This window comes from Arabidopsis lyrata, assembly GCF_000004255.2.
Source record: "Arabidopsis lyrata subsp. lyrata unplaced genomic scaffold ARALYscaffold_2, whole genome shotgun sequence".
Classification (NCBI taxonomy): Eukaryota; Viridiplantae; Streptophyta; class Magnoliopsida; order Brassicales; family Brassicaceae; genus Arabidopsis; species Arabidopsis lyrata.
In genome coordinates this window covers 1,334,916-1,354,947 of record NW_003302554.1, presented here as the reverse complement: position 1 = coordinate 1,354,947, position 20,032 = coordinate 1,334,916, and the positions used below count along the sequence as shown (strand labels likewise).

Genomic DNA, 20,032 nt, shown 5'->3' with positions numbered 1-20,032 from the left:
GAATTATTGAATTAGTTCTGAATTATGTTAGAATCAATTAGTTTTTTAGTCTTCTCTTTCCTCTGCTGATGATCCCTCTCATAGAATCAAAAAACAGATCTAGCTAGAGATCTAGAGCAGACAGCAGAGAACCACTACAAGAAAACATAGCAATTTCCGACGAACATTTCCGACGAAATTTTTAGTCGGAATTATTCCGACGGATTTCCGGGGAATTTCCGACAAACTTCCAAGAAAATAATATTTCGTCGGAAATTCGTCGGAAACATAAAAACTTTTCCGACGATTAAAAATTCGTCGGAATTTCGTCGGAAATATTTGTCGGAAACCATGGAAAATTCCGACAATCCAATGTCATCGGAAACTGCTCGGAAACTTGTCGGAAAATTTGTCGGAAACAACGAGGTAAACACGTGATTATTCACTGCACATGTTCCGACGTAATCCCGACAACTTGATCGCAAAAATTAGTCGGAAAAGTTGTCGGAAAATCTAAAGTGGTTACCACTTTAGAATTTCCGACGAATTTCCGACAAAATGTTAGTCGGAAAAGTTTTATATATATACTAGACAACGAAAGAATCATAGACACAAGAAAAAAGTTGAAAAAAAAAAAACAGAAACACAAAAATATCTTGGAAAAAAAAATGTCTTCTCATAATATTTATAAAATTAGAGAGTGGATGTATAATCGATTAGATGATGAGACCGGAGCTATGAGGCAGGAGTACAAGGAAGGTTTAATGGAATTCATGCAGTTTGCATCTAATCAAGAAATGACGCGTATCGAAGGTATTATGGCATGTCCTTGTGTCAAATGTTGTAATGATCATTTTCTTGCAAAATACATTGTTTGGAATCATTTATATTGGGGAGGTTTTACACCGGGATATTATATATGGTTTTCTCACGGGGAGGATTTTAGATCGGGTCCTAGTAGTAGTCGTGAAAGAAGAGATGAAAACGTTATAATTAGCGATGAGCATATTCACCAGGAAGAAGATAATGTAATTGGAAGTGGTAGTGGTGAATTTCATGATAACGTAGAAAATACTAATGTTGCGGAGGAACCCAACTTAGAAACACAGGGATTTTTCGATATGTTAGATGCTGCAAATCATCCGATATATGCAGGATGCAGAGAGGGTCATTCTCCTTTATCCGCCGCAACACGTATGATGAACATCAAAACAGACTACAATTTAAGTGAAGATTGTGTTGATGCGTGGGCTGATTTTATCCACGATTATCTACCGGAAGATAATTTATCGCCAGTTTCATACAACGCAATCCAAAAATTGGTATCTGGGCTAGGTTTACCATTCCAAATGATTGACGTGTGTAGAGAAAATTGTATGATTTTTTGGGGAGATAATGTAAATATGTCTCAATGTCGTTTCTGTGGTGCTGAAAGGTTTCAGGTTACTGGTGGGCGAAACAAAATACCATATAAGCGTATGTGGTATTTGCCCTTGGCTGATAGGTTGAAGAGGTTGTATCAGTCAGATAGGACAGCGGAGGGTATGCGATGGCACGCTGAACATGAGTTCACCGGGGAGATTTCACATCCATCGGATGCATCGGCCTGGAAACATTTTTGTTCTACATATCCAGTCTTTGCTAATGAACCAAGGAATGTCTATCTTGGTTTATGCACGGATGGATTCAATCCATTTGGAAAGTCAGGTAGAAAATATTCTTTGTGGCCAGTAATAGTCACCCCTTACAATCTCCCACCTTCCCTTTGCATGAAAAGAGAATTTCTTTTCTTAACCATTTTGATTCCTGGTCCAAACCACCCTCGTCGTTCACTTGATGTGTTCCTACAGCCGCTTATAGAAGAGTTAAAAATGTTATGGTACCAAGGGGTTTGGGTATATGATGTCTCCACAAAGACAAATTTTAACATGCGTGCTGTATTGATGTGGACTATTAGTGACTTTCCCGCATATGGCATGTTATCGGGTTGGACAACTCATGGAAGACTGTCATGTCCATATTGTCAAGATAATACAGATGCCTTCCAACTAAGACATGGCCGGAAATCAAGTTGGTTTGATTGTCATCGTCGTTTTCTAAGACGAATTCATCCATATCGTCGTAGTAAGACGTTGTTCCGCAAGAACAAGAGTATCCGTGATCCACCGCCACCTGAGTATGATGGTGATTATATATTGAATCAATTTCGTGATTTTGATGTTGACTGTACAGCATCGGTAGGGGGTAATGGCCATGTCCGAATTGATGGATATGGAGAACATCATAATTGGCATAAAAAAAGTATCTTCTGGGAGTTACCGTACTGGACAAATCATCTACTCCGCCACTGTCTTGACGTTATGCATATTGAGAAGAATTTCTTTGACAATATAATTAACACCATTTTAAATGTCGCGGGTAAGACTAAAGATAATGTCAAATCCAGAATGGATTTACCCGATATATGTGCGCGCGAGGATCTCCATTTGCTTGCAGACGGAGTAGGTCCTATTCCTATATGGAGATTAGATGCAAGCAAGAAGACCAAGTTTTTTCAGTGGATAATTGATGATGTTAAATTTCCTGATGGCTATGCATCAAATCTATCATATTGTGTTGATGATCACAGTTGTAGCTAAAAAAATTAAATTTTAAAATTTTACAACACTAAAAATATATATATTTTAAATTGTTTAACATTGTAGCAAAAATTTAATTGGGATTATGGTCTTACGGGCGAAGTACAAGAAAAATTTGAGGAGATATGTGGGGTACGTTTATTGGATTATGTTTATGGATGGAAAAAGAAATGGCTTAACGGGAAAGAAAAGCCAAAATGGATGCGAGAAAACGTTTGGCAAGGGCTTATTGCATATTGGTTACAAGAGCAAAATAAGTCCCGTAGTGAAACTAATTCTCAAAATCGCAAGAGTGAACGCGGAGGCTATGGCATGGCTAAACATACTTGTGGATCAATGCCATATGTCCGGAAAAAGGAAAAAATGGTAAATAAAAATTTAAATTTTTTACATTTCAATTGGCATCATAATAAATTTTATTGTAAATTTTTAACTAATAAATATTTTAAATGCAAGCGTAATCCTGAAACCGGTGAGTTTCCCTATATGGTGACATTCATGGAGGAGACTCACAAACGGAAATCGGACGGGACATTTGTTGATAAAAAAGCTGAGGCAATAGCTCGTCGATGTCGGGAGATGGAGAAAGAGAAACTCACACAATTGAGTCAACATCAGACACGCCCGATGATTATCAACTCACCCAAGCAGAAAAAAACGATATTTTCCGATCGGTAAGTAATAGTAATTAAAATATTATAATTTAGATAATATGTTTTATTTCCTAACAACATTTTCATTATAATAGCAAGTTGAAGTTAAAAAAGGACGTAGATTTGGATACGGTTCCATTCCGTATGACGAAGACATGGGCGGAAGTTCGTCGTATTCACATGCACACGTGAATTGTCAAGCAAACGCAGCCGAAATCATCGAGTTGAAGACTCAATTAAAAGATTGTAAGTTTTGGATGGATATGATGGCCCGTCTTCATCCCGACATCGTTCCGCCTTCTCGCCAAGATCAACCCGGAAATCAAAATGAAACAAATAACGTTGACACTCTATTTGATAATATATAATATTCGCGTTTGTAATAATTTTTAGTTGTTTAAGAACTTATTAATGTTTAATTATCTTTTTTATATTATGTGGTGAATTTTATTTTTTTTAATTATGTTTTTATTGAATTATTACAATTAAATTAAATTAATATTATTTAATTTAATTAATTATATTAATTAACAATAAAATATAAATATATTTTTTTAATAAAATATAATATTTCGTCGGAAATTCATCGGAAAATAATAAAAAAATACGATTTGTCGGAAATTCGTCAGAAACTATTAAATATATTATTATATTATATTTTGTCGGAAATTCGTCGAAAACTATTAAATATATAATTATATTATATTTTGTCGGAAATTCGTCGGAACGTTCCGACGAACTTCCGACGATTTGTGGTCGGAAAATCGTCGGAATCGTACTCGATCTTACGGCGTCGTTTGTAGGAATCTCCTCGGAATGGCGTCGGAATATGCCGTCGGGATATCGTCGGCAATTTTCCGTCGCTATTCCGACGGACATTTCCGACACCTTTCCGACGGGCTTTCGACGAATATTTCCGACGATTTTCCGACAAATATTTCCGACGAATTTTCCGACAAATCATCTCGACAGAAATTTCCGACGAATTTCCGACGAATATTGTTTTCCGACCAGAGAATTCCGACAAACTTGGTGTAGTCGGAAATTCGTCGGAAACATCCATTTCCAACGAATTTCCGACTATTTGGTTTGTCGGAATTTGCTATGTTTTCTTGTAGTGAACCCCAAACCGGAATTTTGTATAGAGAACCGGTTTATCCGAACCGGGTTTGGTTTGTGGGGTTAACCAGCTTAGCTGGCCGATGGTAATTCCGGTATCAAAATTCCGGTTTGAATAGAGAACCGGTTTATCCGAACCGGGTTTGGTTTGTGGGGTTAACCAGCTAAGCTGCCCAACGGTAGTGTTGTTACCGGAAAAAAGAATAGTGGTTTTTTTTTTTGTTCTTGCTTAAATTAATTTCAACTTCTGACAAAATCAAAGAAATAATAATAATTGATCTTATTCAAAATATCGGCCGCCTAGGCGCTCGGCGGAGGTATACCACCGCGAATTACTCCTAATCGGATTGACTAATCGTTTGACCGATTTATCGGCCGATTAGTTTCCTAAGCGTTGAAAATCGCCGATTTAAAGTAAAATTTGAACTAAATTTGAACACAAATCCTACACGAATTGGGCGTAAAGTTAGTATAGCCCATTCGATTATAAACAAATCCTAGGTTTTCGAGGTGTTCATATCACAATATAACTCGTTTTCCTTAATGTTAATTTTGTAAACTATTGATAAATAATATATCAAATCGAAACTCTCGCAACGAGGAATCCAAGTATGCTTTTAAAATTTTAAAAATCATATATATATGATCGGGAAAAAATTTCAAAGACACACATAAAGATTCTATTACGTATTATTATATATTCGTATAATTAATTTATATTTTTAGAGATGAGCGGTAAAACTATAAAAATTGAAGATTCGGAGAATTTTTTTATAGAAGACAAGTACAGTTTCCTTTAGTTTTGTAGAAAACAAAATTTTCGTTGAGAAGACTTTTAGCCAACAGTTATTAAAATTATAAATAACAAAAAAAGAAATGATAACTTCATCAATAATCACCTTTTAATTAGTCAAACGAACAAGAATTTGTAGAAGCATAAAATTTCCTTAAGTATGGAAGTTGAAGAGCTCATGGCCATGGGCAACTGCCACAATGGCAAAAATAGGTTGTGTTCTTCCCAACTGTTTGTCCAATACATTTTCCGAATTTCCACGTAGAATATTTTCTTGGTCGACTACAAAATGTTTCACATCTTCCACGTATATCACAGAATTTTGGATTAAAAATCCTATCGCTACAACGATTATTTATTGGATTTCTAGCCTCTATTTTTGATATTCCTGAAATCATAGTAATCAACAAGTCCGAAATATTGTAAATATGAATGAATTCCGTTTGCCAAATTGCATATTTTAATCTTAAAATACAGGTTTGAATAATTAAAGAAGATGCTCATTTCAATCACAAGTCACAACTGATTTGGGTTTTGGATGTTGTAAGTCAATTTTATTTTTGCTTGCATTTAACAATGACAAAATTTTAAAAAGCAAATTCTCATATATATACCAAGTATCAAGTTTAGGTGTAAACGTTGTTCGCCTTTTTGTTGTTTATAGTTTAACCAAAAAGCATTTCTCAAAATGGTAAAAGTTGTGAATTTATTTGAGAAAAAATAGAAAATACAAATATAAACAAACAATGAAAACATATCTAAGCATTTTTTAAAAAAAGTAAACCATGAAAACATGTAGATATACAAGAATATAGATGCTTAGGGAAAATAAATTGGTGATTTAGTTGAAAAAAGTTGAGTTTTTTATAGATAAAGTTTTGTCTAAATTGTTTTCTAGTGTTCTAAGTATTTCAGAGTTTCTATTCTAAACTTTTGTATATGATTTATGATTTTTAGACTAGTATTCTGTTCTAACAAATTCAGAAGTCCGGATTGAAAATTTCTAAAAACTTTTGGACATGTATTCTAAATGTTCGGATATTCACTCGGTTTCGTTTTGATTATATTTTGTTTCAGTTCTTTTGATTATGGAGTTTAGGATCATGTGATTTTAATATGTACATATCGATATAATATATCAAAATGATGGATATTTCTTTTATGCATATGTGTATGTGTAATCAATAATATTAGATCTTTATATGATTATTCATTGCGTTTTTTTTTTGTCAACAACTTTTAATTAAAACTCAAAATAGTCATTCCTTAGGAATGTTGTTTACATATGTGATATGAAGCGGTTCGGTACGAATTTTTCGTGCCTAATTATAAATAGTATTCCGTATTTGGAAAAATTAAAGATTTATAAATAAAAATTCCAACAAAAGGCATAATAGGGAATTGAACTTTTTTTTTGACATGAAACTTTGGAATGAAGTTTTTTATTTGTTCAAGCAAAGGTCCTTTTTTAATATGAATTTCGAATTTAGTGCACTATAGATATAGATTTATTAACATGTTCTGATGGTTTCTTACCTAAAGGAATTATTGGACAAATATTACTAGTACATACTCTCATTTTGAGTGATTTTTTAGACTTCTTTTGCGAAACATTATTAAGTTGAAAACTAATTCTAATTAGATAATATTTTTAGATTTTTGATAAAATTTACATTTCGTATCATCCATAAATAATTCAAAAAAATCTATAGAATCACAAACATGATCAAATCTATACTATTAATTGGGAATCACTAGATAATAAAAAACCTTTAAGTTGTAGAATATTACATAGGATGCCATTGGTTTTTTAAAAAATTTGAAGAAAGATTAAAATATTTTACATTTTAATTAGAATTTAAATGATATTTTGAAATATCTTTTTAAAAACAGGTAGTTTAATTAGATTTTAAAACATTTCCTTTTTTTTGGTGAGATTTTTAAAACATTTCCTTAACAAATATATGTACACAATAAATACGCAATAACAAATCTTTCTACATATATATATATACGCAACAACAATGTTAAAATCTGAATGTTCTCAAAATATTGATACAAAAAAAGATTTAGGAAAATTAATCTTAATTAAGAGATTTACACATTAATTAAAATTAATTCAAAATGATTATCTAAAATTTATTCACATTAAACCCTCTCTTCATTTTAAGATTTTGTTAAGATTCGTTCAAAAAAATTATGGACCAAGTTTATCAAATAAATTTAAAATATCTATATTTAATAAATTTGTTTCATATTAGAAATGTATTCTCTTATGCGACATGAATTGGGGAACGAGTATAAGATATAATGGAATATGGAGAAACCAAACGAAATTACGTCAACTTCTAAATATTTATATTTGTTAGATCATTTTTAACGGTTTTATATACGGTTTGATAGTTGACAAGTTTAATAAAAATCTAACTAACCATTAATCCGTTTTAATTTGATCCCGGTCCGACCGCTAAGTTGTTACAAATTTTAAAATACTGTTGAAACCATTATTATTTCAAATATCAAATATTAAGAAGCTAAATTAAAACGAAACTGAAAATTAAACTAATAACCAACTGATATGAGTTGGGTTATAAATACTATATAAAATATATTTGTTTACATCATCAATCTAACCTATATTATATTTCAATCTAAAATTTTTCCTAATCTACTCTTCAGTTTTAAACTCCAAAATTTGACATATGGTTCACAACATTAGCTATTGTGTCGTAAACAACATAAATAACATTCTACATCTTTTTTGGGTACATTATAATTTATATACTACAATATATAACACCAAAACAACAAAATAATCTATATTTACTAAAAATTTATTACAATACATTTTTTAAAATATGGAACCTCGCAGGTACGTGCGGATCATGATCTAGTTATTACATAAATCGTCATTGAATAAAAGTAAAAAAATTCATTTCATCTAAAAATATGAATTACATTTATGAAAGTTTGATTGGTGTAGGCAACAAAGAATAAATGCTTGATGGTACAAGACAAACAGACACCTTCTTCTCCCACTCTTTAATTACACACACATGAGCTTGCACGTGGTTCTTGTTCACTTGGTGGAAGCCACAGATGTATTTAGAGAGAGAAAAACAAAAACAAAACCAAACCTTTTGCAGAAGAGAGACAAAGAGTATTAAATTGCTTCACCTGCTTTGCTTACTTTCCAGCCAAGGCACACTGTCCACGCACTCATCTTCTCTCAAATCTCTCTCTCTTTCTCTATAGACTTGTGTCAAGAAGTTAATGGGTTTGGTTCGGAAACTCATAACTGATAATACCCAGATCTTATTCTATCTTTCTTGAATCTTGATCATGGATTCTTCTTGATTCTTCAAACTCTCTTCTCGAGTTTTTTTTTCTTCTTTATTTATTACTTTGTTTTTTTGTCGGTTTTAGCCGTTGAAGATGCCAATATAAGGCAAATGCAGCTACTTCTTCATGCTTTTGATCTTCTTCTTCTTCTTCGATTTCAAGAAAATGTTACTGATATAGCCTAGTGTCTCGAACCGGGTTTGGGTTCGGTTTAGGATCCGATAACCGACAATGCAAATTGGGAAATTGATTTGGGTAATGTTCACATTCGTTTACATTATTACATCTTCTCCGAGTTTCTCGGTTTCTATTATTACCGAACGAGAGATTCTACTTCAATTCAAAGACAACATCAACGATGATCCGTACAACAGTTTAGCTTCTTGGGTCTCTAATGCTGATCTTTGTAATAGCTTCAATGGTGTATCTTGTAACCGAGAAGGATTCGTCGAAAAGATCGTTCTTTGGAACACAAGTCTCGCCGGAACCCTAACGCCGGCATTGTCTGGTTTAACTTCTTTAAGGGTTTTGACTCTGTTTGGCAACAGTTTTACAGGTAAGTTACCGTTGGATTACTCAAAGTTACAGACTTTATGGAAGATCAATGTTAGTTCCAATGCATTGTCTGGTTCGATTCCTGAATTTATCGGTGATTTGCCTAATTTAAGGTTCTTGGATTTGTCGAAAAATGGTTTCTTTGGAGAGATTCCGAGTTCTCTGTTTAAATTCTGCTTCAAGACCAAGTTTGTTTCATTGTCTCATAACAATCTCTCAGGATCTATCCCGGAATCAATCGTAAACTGTAACAATCTCATCGGCTTCGATTTCTCTTACAATGGCATTACCGGTTTGTTGCCTCGAATCTGCGATATTCCGGTTCTTGAGTTTGTATCCGTTAGAAGAAATGTGTTGTCTGGTGATGTGTTTGAGGAGATATTGAAGTGCAAGAGATTGAGCCATGTGGATATAGGAAGCAATTCTTTCGATGGAGTAGGGTCTTTCGAGGTTCTTGGATTCAAGAACATAACTTATTTCAATGTGTCTGGAAACCGGTTTACCGGGGAGATTGGTGAGATTGTTGATTGTAGTGAAAGTTTGGAGTTTTTGGATGCTTCTTCGAATGAGTTAACGGGTAATGTACCTAGCGGTATAACCGGATGCAAAAGTCTTAAGCTTTTGGACCTGGAATCGAATAAGCTCAATGGGAGTGTACCTGCAGGTATGGGGAAGATGGAGAAGCTCTCTGTGATCAGATTAGGCGATAACTTTATAGATGGGAAGATACCGCTCGAGCTCGGAAATCTTGAGTATCTACAGGTTTTGAATTTGCATAATCTCAATCTCATTGGTGAAATACCAGAGGATTTATCAAATTGCAGACTACTTCTTGAACTGTGAGTCTTTGAATCTCTTCTATGCCGATATTTAGCGAGTGTTCGATTTCTTGATCTCACTTTTTTGTTTGTTAATCTTTGTTGTTTGTTGTAGAGATGTTTCTGGGAATGCTTTAGAAGGAGAGATCCCTAAGAATCTATTGAACTTAACAAACTTAGAGATCCTTGATCTGCATCGGAACCGAATCAGTGGAAGCATTCCGCCTAATCTTGGGAACCTCTCGAGAATCCAGTTCCTCGATCTTTCAGAGAATTTGCTTTCTGGTCCTATCCCGTCTTCTCTCAGGAATTTGAATAGACTGACACATTTCAATGTTTCTTACAACAACCTCTCCGGCATTATTCCAAAGATTCAAGCTTCGGGAGCTTCTTCGTTTTCCAACAACCCTTTCCTCTGCGGTGATCCTCTTGAAACACCGTGCAATGCTCTCAGAACTGGATCAAGATCAAGAAAAACCAAAGCTCTAAGCACCTCTGTTATCATTGTTATCATCGCTGCTGCTGCGATCTTGGCTGGTATCTGTCTAGTGCTTGTTTTGAACCTTAGGGCTCGTAAAAGACGGAAAAAGCCTGAAGAAGAAATAGTCACTTTTGATAACACAACACCCACACAGGCGTCAACGGAATCTGGTAATGGTGGTGTAACATTCGGGAAACTTGTTCTATTCAGCAAAAGTTTGCCTTCAAAGTATGAAGATTGGGAGGCGGGTACAAAAGCATTACTCGACAAGGATAACATTATCGGTATTGGATCAGTTGGAGTGGTTTATAGAGCATCTTTCGAAGGCGGGGTTTCCATTGCAGTGAAAAAGCTCGAGACTCTAGGAAGAATCAGAAGCCAAGAAGAGTTTGAGCAAGAAATCGGAAGGCTTGGAAGTTTAAGTCACCCGAATCTTGCTTCTTTTCAAGGTTACTACTTTTCCTCGACAATGCAGTTAATTCTTTCTGAATTTGTCACAAACGGAAGCCTTTATGATAATCTACACCCGAGAATCTCTCATAGAACCAGCAGTAGCAGCAGCAGCCATGGAAACACCGAGTTAGATTGGCATAGAAGATTCCAAATAGCAGTAGGAACCGCAAAGGCGCTTTCTTTTCTTCACAACGATTGTAAACCCGCGATTCTTCATCTCAATATAAAGTCTACCAACATTCTCCTTGATGAAGGATACGAGGCAAAGCTATCAGATTACGGTTTGGAAAAGTTTCTTCCGGTTTTGAACAGCTTCAATTTGAAGAAGTTCCACAATGCGGTTGGATACATAGCTCCAGAGCTAGCTCAGAGTTTGAGAGTGAGTGATAAATGTGATGTTTATAGCTACGGTGTAGTTCTTCTTGAGCTTGTTACAGGTAGAAAACCGGTGGAGTCGCCATCCGAAAACGAGGTTTTGATCTTAAGGGATCATGTGAGGGATTTGTTGGAGACAGGGTCGGCTTCTGATTGTTTTGACAGTAGATTGATAGGGTTTGAAGAGAATGAGCTGATTCAAGTGATGAAATTAGGTCTGCTTTGCACGACAGAGAATCCATTGAAGAGACCCAGCATGGCAGAGGTTGTGCAGGTTCTTGAATTGATCAGAAATGGAATGGAATCCTGAGAGAATTCGTTTAGTTTTTGCAGAGATATTGTGCAGTGTTTACTTCATTCTTTTGTGACTTGTCAGTTTTGTTGCTAAAATTGGTAAAAGTTCTATTGACCGGGTCTTCTCTAACCTTAAACCGATCCTGGATTGGTATTGTCATCAGAACAAACCAAATAATCAAATTGCAGAATCAATTTTGAGATTTACATGTTTGACAAACTTTTCTAATGCGGTTCATAACTACAGGCACATCTCTCTCAGACAAATTACTGAAACAGATACGGAACCATCCTGGTTCGATACAGTGACAACAAGATCCAGGTATGACATTGATCTTGCCAATGTTCAAGAGCTTGTTCCACAGCTCGATCTCGCCTTTTTCGCTGTAAGATGAAATCAATCCTCGCATATCGGCCCAACAGTAGAACCCTCCATTGCTTTTTGTGCACTCGATCCCTAACTCTTTCAACCCCTTCACGAATTCCATGTAGATACTCTGCAATCTCTGCCTGTTGGTTTTCACAAGTCTCTGAACATTCTTTGGATTGGAGATTGCCGATATCAGCAAATGTTGGGTTGGCGATGAGACAGGTGAGAGCGTCGTGAGCTTTCTTGAAGCGGATAAAACACTTTCGTTGAACGAGTAGATAGCAGCGGATCTAAGTCCCGGGAAAGACAAGTCTTTCGAGAGGTCATACACGATATGAACTCTTTCTCTGTCGATATTCTCTTCCGTGTCAACTATTTCAGCCATGCTAACAAACTCTCCTTCTTCTCCGTGGACTGACCCAGCGAAGATTTCGTTTGAGATTATATGAATGTTCCTCTCACGGGCAAAGTCCAAAAGCGCATAGAGATTCTCTCTGCTCAGTAGGCTTCCCATGGGATTCGAAGGATTCGAGATTATAATGCCTCGGATTCTGACACCTCGTTTCTTGGCTTGATAGAATGCTCGATCAAGCACGACCATCGACATATTGAAATTATCCGCACTTCTACAAGGAACGTGTATAATGTCAACTCCTGTTCGCCATTTAACATCCCCATCATATCTGCAAAAAAAGAATGTCCCCATTCAGTATCTCTCGTAGCATTAGCATCGGGTCAAACAGTATAGACATAAAGTTATACCCGGGGGAACACGGAGTTGGAACAAGGAAGGCGTTTCCTGAATCAGCTAAGCAGAAGGAAAGAATCTCAATAGCAGATGATGCACCAGAAGTTAACACTAACTGTGATGGATCGAAAGACACCGAATTTTTGGTTGCTTCAGACATAAATCCTGCCACAGCCTATCATATAATCCAGAAAACTTCTCTCAAGAACACATACAGATCCTCAAACAAAACACATGAAAACATCTCAAGAAGATTCAAAAGATGTCTCAAAACACTCCAATGAACAAGATTAATGGAAAAAAAGTTTAGGGTAAGAGAGAACAAACCATTTTCAGTTCCAAAAGTCCATCAGAAGGCTCATAAGAAGCAATGCCACTAATACTCAATCCATCTGAAATTGCTTCTTTTGGATTCTCCAAAACCCAATCATCCAAACTCAACTATTGTAAGAAGAAAGAGAACAGTCAAATCCATAAAAATCACAAAAAAATTCAATTTGTTTTTTTTTTGAAGAAATTATGATCCAAACCTTGGTGTTTTGAGATAAACCAAGTTGGATAACTCCGTACGGGTTACCCAACTCATCATACGGATCTTCCTCGACCCGTTTTTGACCAACGTAGTAAGGCGAAGAATCTCCACCTTTGAGTACACAATTAACCCGACCCGAAACCGAAACAGCTCCACCGGAATTTCTCGGCGAGAGAAGAATCCGAGAAAGAGAACGAGGTAAACCAGTAAGCTCCGTGAGATGACCAGCGGATTGTGACCGGGTCGGATCGGGTAAACCCGAATTTGGAGAAGAAGAAGAAGAAGCTGAGGAGTTTTGTTCACCGGAATTATCGGATTCGTCGTTTTTCCGATTTCGTTTTAGGTAAAACTGAAGAAAGTAGAAGAAAGCACAAGGAATCACAGAGCCTAAGAATAAACCACCACGACCTTGTACCACACCTTGTAACGGAACAATAACCCTCATCGCCGTGGTTCTACCTCCGCCGCCGTTACCGGAATTCTTATCGGAATCGGAATTGGAGCTCCGGCTCCGGTTTGGTTCGGTACGGGTCATTGTAGTGAACTCATGTTTTTAGGTTAATAATATTTTTAGTGTTTGAAAATCAAAATCGGAGCCTCTTTGAAGGTTTTTATCGGGTCGGGTTAACGGATTATTGAGTCCGACGGCGAAGAGATTTGAAAGAGAAAGAGAAAGTTTTGATTTTTAGGTTAAAAGGAAATAAAATTCGAATTTGTTTTTTTTTTTCCTTTTGGATTTTTGTTTAATTTCTGATCTGTTTTATTTCGTACGCTCGTTTTTGGGTCGTTGAGATTTTTTGGAGGGAGAGAGGAAATATGCAAATTACTATATTATCCTTTTTCTTTTTTAACTGGGTCCTGAAGTTTTTGTATTCTCTGGAAACTTTTCTGTCTTTTTCTGTTAAAGTTTCATAATAATTTAATAAACTTGGAAAAAGTGATTATTTAATTTGTATGTATATGTGTTTTTTTGGGATATGTAATTGGATTTATATGTAAGAAAATAGGTTATTTGTATGTTTTAGATGTGCGGTCCAAATGGATAGTTTTGATGGTGAATGAGTGAAATGTTGAGTGGTATTGACTATTGACTAACTGAATCTGAATCTAAAATAATTTGAGTAGATTCCTGACATTGTAAACAAATCTCTGGTCTTGATGTTTTTTTTATTCTTTTACATATGAAATGTAATTTTGAATATTTTAGTTGCTAACTAAAACATAAATAAGGTAATTAGCTAACATGATAATGATAATTACTTGTTCATAGTAATGGTGTAAAGTGAGGCTTGGAAAAATTGGAACACAAAATCGAGGAAGGCGAATGTTATGTTGAATTGTGGATTATGAAATTCTGGAAATTAATAATTAAAAATTAGTCCTATCAAAATATTGAGAAGTTTTAGTTTTCAAGAGTTAACAAAACTGGTGAACATAATAAAATAAGGCTCTCTTTGTGTGGACAAAGTAAATGAAAAAAAAAAACACAAATCTGCTAAAATATGAAACAACTGGCTAGTAGATAGTAATCTATATCATCTTCTTTAATATATGGTCGAAAATTTATATAGTCCAACCAAAAAAGAGGCTATATCGAATAAAGTCTGCATATTTCCCCGAAAATAGCATAAGCCACAAATCTTATAGGAGATATCCTTTTATACATATGATATAAAATGACAATTATTTTCGTGAAAGAAATCAGCAAATGTATTTGAAACAGTTGGCATTGCAAAATGAGAGACAGAAGTTGATAAGTAGACCAAATGGATCTGGCTTAGTTTGTGTTTCAGCCTCAAGTTGAGATTGGCTGCGGTTTTAGTCGTTATATGTAAAACATGAATCATCATGTGGGGCTCCTCACTTGTGCTTTCGTTTAAATACATTTCTTGCTTCCATTTTTGAAATAATCATAGCCACATGAAACCCTATTTATGTGTTAAAGTTTAAGAAACTCAAGATTGCAAGAGACTGAATCATATACCTTATGGGCCTATCTCTCCAAAGTAATTGGGCCTGGAATTATAAGAAAAATAAGAATGTTTAAGTTGGGCCTGGGATCAATATTATATTGATGTACTTGTTGATTTTTTTATTTTTTTGTATCATTAAGGACGTGGTTGTCGTTGTTCATCAAATTGAAGGACTTTGTGCGTAATCTCAATATACAAAACTAGCCCTGGGAAACCAAACCGAACCGAAGTTTGTGCAAATTGGTTCGGATTTGGTTTTAGCATATAAACAGATCAGACAACATACAAATTAGAGTCGGGTAACCATTTGATTCGGTTCCAAAGCGGAAAACTGAACGGCTGACCGAAATAACCAAAGTAAGTTGGTTTCTAAGAGACCCAAATTACCCAATTTACCAAAATTTTCCTCGTAGTTCGGTTTGATTTGGTAACAATCTAAATAACCGAACTAACCGGTTACAGAACCGAACTGATGTCTTAATCGATTAATTTTGGCTAACTTTCAAAATCCTAACCAACCAGAAAACCGAGAAACCCGAACCATTTTACACGAAAAAAAACGAATTCGCAAAACCAATGGAAGATGACTTTTTAAATTTACAATGTTTTATTAATTCTTAAAAATGAACCCATGTAAAATCAATCACTTGACCAACCGTTTTTGTGTTCTACAATTTACCAAAATACATTTGGGTCTTGAAATCTATATTTGGGCTTCTTACATAATTAAATGACATAGGTTAATTCATTAATCAGTAGCCCTTTGAAAGACGGTATCGTTCCGATGAACCAGACCATCAGAGTTACAAACGTTTTTAGTTTCAATTTTCTTTAGAAACTATTAAAACTGAAACCAAAAAACCTCAATTGTAACAAAATTATAAAGTTGATTATTCATCTTTAAATTGAAGTATGGTATAAATTTATTTTGTTAGATCTTAATGTTATTTATAGCTTAAACTTTAGATCTTAAACTTCAATTCAACAACTTTATTAATTAAGAATTTTTTTGAACATTAAATTAAGCCTGTATTCATATTGAAAAAAAATATAAATTAGCATATCATATTAAAAAAAAATATGTCCTGTTAACGAAATAAAAAAAAAAGTAGAGAAAATATAGAAAAACCAGTACACTTTTTCACCTTATTTAAGATATTTTTTGCAAATAAAAACAAAAATCAAAATTTTCACATAGTCAATTTTTATTTCTTACCAATTTCGATCCTAAATTCCTAAATTTAGTCATTAATGCATTTATTAATCAATTAATTAAAGAAGGTATTAAAAAAAAAAAAAAAACTAAACATAAATCTTTACAACAATAAAAATAAGTCAGTCACTTTGCCGTCCACTGAGTAAAAATCAAATCTTTCTCTCTCTCTCTCTCTCCGACGGAGAAAAAGTCTCCGACTGTGTAAAATGATGAACCATGGTGGTGGCGGCGGCGGAGGTAACGGAGGAGGAGGAGACGCTGAACGTATGCTAGCTCAAGCAGAGAAGCTACTCTTAAGCGGCGACTTAAACGGTTCAAAAACCTACGCGATTCGCGCATGCGAAGCCGATCACTCACTCGTAGACCACGCCGAGTTAATCCTGGCCGTCGCCGACACTCTAATCGCCGGAGAATCACGAATCAGAGGAACCACTTCCGATCTTCCCGACTGGTATGCCGTGCTCCGTCTCGTTCGTTTAACTCACAACCCTGAACTCGTCGCGACTCAGTACAGTAGACTTGCCGTGTTGCTTAACCCGAGTCGGAATCGGTTTCCGTATTCTGAACAAGCTTTTAGGTTAATCTCTGATGCTTGGTATGTTCTCTCTGATCCTTCTAGAAAGACATTGTATGATAGAGAATTGCATCTGAGTCAATTTGGGCAACTCGGTCAATTAGGGTTTCAGCTTTTCAATCAAACGCCACAATCTCAGTCTCAATCTCCTCAACATCATCAGCAACAATCTCAATCACCTCAACATCAGAACCAGACGGTGTCGTTTCAGAATCAGCAGTTACCATTTCAGCTTCATCAACCACATTTTGCTCAAGCTGTTCAGACTCAGTCTCAGTCCCAGCAGCAGCAGCAGCAGCAGCAAAGGTCTCAATTTGATCAGCAGTTATTGCAGGAGCAACAACAAGCATCTTGGAGGCAACAGTTTGGTCAAGAGCAAAGTAGTGGTTCGAGTAGTGATTGGAAAAGACCAGTGGAGGAAGAGAGGTTGATTAATTTGAACAATGCAACTGAAAGGGTTCAGTCCAGTCGTCGTTTTGCTGAGCCGGATCGGCCGCCTAGTAGATCATTTGAGGGATCTTCTCATAGGACTCCTTCAACAGATTTGACATGGGCGTCTAAGCCTACTCCGGTGTCTGAGTCTGTACCATGGCAATATTCGGAGCCGGCTAGACAGTATCAGTCATCTAGTAGGTCTAGTGAAGCTGCTCAACTCTCGCTGCTGCCTTCTGTTTCTGACTCACCTCATGCATCTCAGCCGACTCGCTCGAATCAGTCACATGCAGTCTCTAAACCGCAGCCTGTTTCTAAGCCACATCCGCCATTCCCAATTTCTCAGCCACCACCGACCTCTAGCCCATTTCCATTGTCTCAGCCACCATCGACCTCTAAACCGTTTCCGATGTCTCAGTCGCAAAACTCTAAGCCATTCCCTGTGATTCAGTCATCGCAAAAGTCTAAGCCTTTGCTGGTTTCTCAGTCATTACAAAAGTCAAAGCCATTGCCGGTCTCTCAGTCATCACAAAACTCTAACCCATTTCCGGTGTCTCAGCTATCATCAAACTCTAAGCCATTCTCCATGTCTCAGCCACAACCGGCCTCTAACCCATTCCCGGTGTCCCAACCAACACCAAACTCTAAGCCATTCTCGATGTCTCAACCATCATCGACTGCTAGGCCTTTCCCAGCATCTCAGCCACCAGCAGCCTCTAAGTCATTCCCCATCTCTCAGCCCCCACCAACCTCTAAGCCATTCCCAGTGTCTCAGCCACCTCCGGCCTCTAAGCAATTTGTGTCTCAGCCACCCAATACCTCTAAGCCAATGCCGGTATCTCAGCCACCTACAACCTCTAAGCCGTTGCCAGTGTCTCAGCCACCACCGGTATTTCAATCAACCCGTCCCTCTCAGCCGCCTGCAGCCTCTAGTTCTCCTTCTCAACTGCCTCCTGTCTTCAATTCAGCACAATCATTCCAGCCACCTACTGTCTCTACTACTCCCTCTCCGGTTCCAGCAGCCTCTACTATTCCATCTCCGGCTGCGCCTGCGCCAGTTTCTCAGCCAACTCGGGTTTTTAACCAAACCCCAACTGCTGAACAGACTCCAAAGAGTGGGGATGCAAGATCCGATTCTGAGCCGGAGGTTCCGAGTTTCTGGACGACTTGTCCATACTGCTACGTGCTTTACGAGTATCCCGTCATTTACGAGGAAAGGGTGCTTAAATGCCAAACTAAGAGCTGCAGGAGAGCTTACCAGGCAGTGAAGGTTCCTTCTCCGCCGCCAGTTACTGAAGAAGATAGTTACTATTGCTGTTGGGGTTTCTATCCAATAGGATTCTCAGAAGTGACTAAAATCCCAGTCAGTGGTTTACCCAAATCAGCACCCAAAAAACCATCTCCAAAGGTCTACTATTATGACGACGAAGAAGAAGATGATGATTCATACATAGATTCTGATCCTAGTGAGGATGATGACGACGATGACTGGCTGATGAATGGTACAAAAAGAAGGAAGAATGTGAAGCAAAGTAAAGCTAAAGCATCAACCAAACCAAAACGTCAAAAAGGAATCGAGGTTGATTGAGTAAAGTCGGGTAGGGAACAGAAAAAGAACAACTTCAGTAAGGCTCTCTCTGTTCTTCATTTCTGGCTCTGTTGTTGTATTTTAGTTGCAGTAGTTTCTCTTTATGTAGTGTAAGGTAAATTTGCTTGCTTCCGCGGTTTCCATGTTCCATGTTCCGCGGTTTCCATGTTCCATGTTCCGCGGTTAAGTTTAGTAGCAATGGCTGTAACTTGTAATGTTTTGGTACCTCATTTTGGATTTATGTAGTTTCTGGAAAAACTTGGAGAAGTATCATTTTGATGAGATTTTTTTTTTTTTTTTTTTTTTTCTCATCTCAATAAATTTCTAAAGACGAAATGTTGTTCTCTCTGATTCATGTAAAATACGTATTTACATGATATAACAATCTTTCTATTTCTCCATTCCTATTGGATCTGTCCTCTCAATTACTATGCTAATACCATAATAATGCACCAGAGGCTCTCCATTGAGTCATTAAGCTTCATGAAAAATTGTGGTTGTGGCCCGATTGTTCTTACTGCCTCTGCTATCCACATCGATCATCTCTAAACTCTTTAAGTTTTTCCATTCGGAAGTAATGTTGTTACTTTTTCATCTCTGTTCTTGAATCAGAGAGTTCGCAAAGCTCTTTCAAGGTCTTCAAATGGTAAGCTGCCTCTTCCTTGGTTGATACCGGAGCTATATCAGCACTGAAATCATCCAAGTCCTCAAAAACTGATTCAAGCAGATAAGAGCATCATTATTGGTAGTATCTTAGAAATATATCTTAGCAATATTTAAGTAAATATGTGTAAAAGTGATTGTTAAGAGATAGTATTTTTGAGTTAAGATTTTTGTGTGATTAATGGTAGGCTCTTAAAATATGGTTCTTAGAAAAAAAAAATTAACATAAAAATAAAATTTATAATTATAGAAAATTTAATAATAGTTGCAAATTAAAAAAATAAAACATACATGAGATACAATTTATAACATAAATAACAGAAAGCATAAATGTTTTATTCTAAAAATAATCAGGATATGTAAAATTAGGCGGGAAGTAATCGGATTAGGCGAGAAGTAATCGGATTAGACGGAGAGTAATCGGGTAACTGATTT

The 20,032-nt window shown here is 36.2% G+C and overlaps 3 protein-coding genes across 6 annotated transcripts; 2 read left to right on the top strand and 1 right to left on the bottom strand.

Annotated features, from left to right (window-relative positions):
• The first annotated feature begins 8,179 nt into the window (after positions 1-8,179).
• LOC9322510 (probable LRR receptor-like serine/threonine-protein kinase At1g12460) lies at positions 8,180-11,623 on the top strand. Of its 3 annotated transcripts, none has more exons than XM_021034211.1 (3): positions 8,180-9,657; positions 9,745-9,919; positions 10,014-11,623. In XM_021034211.1, the coding sequence occupies exons 1-3, from the start codon at positions 8,757-8,759 to the stop codon at positions 11,515-11,517; spliced, it is 2,580 nt and encodes an 859-aa protein (XP_020889870.1). In that variant the 5' UTR covers positions 8,180-8,756; the 3' UTR covers positions 11,518-11,623. The 3 variants fall into 3 exon arrangements, with proteins under 3 accessions (XP_020889870.1, XP_020889871.1, XP_020889869.1); XM_021034212.1 differs by having other exon boundaries at positions 8,181-9,081; positions 9,301-9,919; XM_021034210.1 differs by having other exon boundaries at positions 8,181-9,919.
• Positions 11,624-11,631: 8 nt separating this feature from the next.
• LOC9324054 (probable aminotransferase ACS10) lies at positions 11,632-13,879 on the bottom strand. Its single transcript, XM_002886397.2, has 4 exons — positions 13,150-13,879; positions 12,947-13,060; positions 12,634-12,794; positions 11,632-12,554 (listed from the first exon to the last, which is right to left on the bottom strand). The coding sequence occupies exons 1-4, from the start codon at positions 13,684-13,686 to the stop codon at positions 11,693-11,695; spliced, it is 1,674 nt and encodes a 557-aa protein (XP_002886443.1). The 5' UTR covers positions 13,687-13,879; the 3' UTR covers positions 11,632-11,692.
• Positions 13,880-16,455: 2,576 nt separating this feature from the next.
• Positions 16,456-19,227, top strand: LOC9324053 (vegetative cell wall protein gp1). Of its 2 annotated transcripts, XM_021034214.1 has the most exons (2): positions 16,848-16,935; positions 17,019-19,227. In XM_021034214.1, exons 1-2 carry the CDS (start codon positions 16,929-16,931, stop codon positions 18,932-18,934), a joined length of 1,923 nt encoding a protein of 640 aa, XP_020889873.1. In that variant the 5' UTR covers positions 16,848-16,928; the 3' UTR covers positions 18,935-19,227. The 2 variants fall into 2 exon arrangements, with proteins under 2 accessions (XP_020889872.1, XP_020889873.1); XM_021034213.1 differs by having other exon boundaries at positions 16,456-19,227.
• Positions 19,228-20,032: the final 805 nt, after the last annotated feature.